This window comes from Macrobrachium rosenbergii, chromosome 8, assembly GCF_040412425.1.
Source record: "Macrobrachium rosenbergii isolate ZJJX-2024 chromosome 8, ASM4041242v1, whole genome shotgun sequence".
NCBI classification, from domain to species: domain Eukaryota; kingdom Metazoa; phylum Arthropoda; class Malacostraca; order Decapoda; family Palaemonidae; genus Macrobrachium; species Macrobrachium rosenbergii.
The window spans coordinates 85,343,299-85,344,524 of NC_089748.1; the positions used below are offsets into that span (position 1 = coordinate 85,343,299).

The 1,226-nt window shown below is 33.4% G+C and overlaps 1 protein-coding gene across 2 annotated transcripts in view; it reads left to right on the forward strand.

The window, feature by feature from the left end:
* mRpL40 (mitochondrial ribosomal protein L40) overlaps positions 1–1,026 on the forward strand; it is a 186,877-nt gene extending 185,851 nt beyond the window's left edge. For both annotated transcript variants that reach the window (XM_067108065.1, XM_067108064.1), the window contains one exon: positions 523–1,026. In XM_067108065.1, the coding sequence (XP_066964166.1) occupies positions 523–635 (113 nt within the window). In that variant the 3' untranslated portion in view covers positions 636–1,026. The remainder of the gene's footprint in view (positions 1–522) is intronic.
* The last annotated feature ends 200 nt before the right edge of the window (positions 1,027–1,226 follow it).

The window sequence follows — 1,226 nt, forward strand, 5'->3', positions numbered from 1 at the left end:
TTAAGTAGGAACAAATAGCAAATTTTTTAAGTAGTTTGTATTTTTCCTAACATACAAACCTGAAGTTCTGTACATAAATGACCCACCGCAGCCACCCCTCATTCTGGTACCAGTGGAGTGCAGGCTGGGAGGTGGGAGGGGCTTCCCCCTACTTGTCAGTAGTTAACGACCTTGTGTGAAAGTTGATTCGCTGTTCCAGCTTGCATTTACAAACTAAATCCTACGCAAAGAACTTCAGGTTTGTACATTAGGAAAAATGCAAATTACTTAAAAAAGTTGCTGTTGTTAATTCTAGTTAGGTGGCATGTATAGTAAAATACAATAGCTAATAGTGTTGCTACCATGAACACTACCTTGAGGGACCAAGTTTTTCAGTTTTTATGCACTAGTTGGATGCATCTTTGATTCAACAGTCCAAGGAATAAGGCAACAGTTATGGTTATTTAGCTCTTTACTACAAACTTTTAGTGAAAGAAAGTATTTTGTGTAAAAAAATTTTGAATTTCTTCTCTCACATTGTAGGAACTGTACAAGGAATCAGAAGATTTGTGGCTGGAGGCAATACAGATAGATCCATTGCTTATACCATTTCGTGCAAAAGGACCGGTGAGAACTCCACCTCTAAAGGATTATGATGCACCAGATGGGGAGTACATTAATGAGACTAAAAAATGGGAGTAAATAGGAAAATGAAATTGAGTATTATTTTCAAAATAAATTGTATGAACATTTTGAAATTGATTGTCTTTGTAATATTGTAGTGTTTGACTTTACAAAAACTGAGACTATGCTTTCTAGGAATTTTGAATGTCTGAATTTTTATTAATCACAGTGAATTATTCAGAATTTTTAAATACTTTTTGTTATTTCATCTCTTTTATTTTATTTTGATAAAAGTATGTAATATATGGCTGCTATTTTGACAAACTGTAAATAGTCTACAGTTACTTTGTGTTTCACAAATTTTTTGTGTATATAACTCCACTGCCTGTTCAAAATGTATATTAATAAAATTACAGTAATGGTTGTTTTATATTCATTGTTGTTTACTATGGTTACTTGTAATTTTTTAGGTGAAACTTACCCTCTACCATTTGCTTTATCTATGGCTACTTGGCGTGGGTTTGACAAGTATTAAAATTGAAACAGTCATTAACGAACACTCCCAGTAGTTACGCCCAAGACAGTAAGACAGTGAATCTTTTGGTTGTCATTCTTCTCTAGTT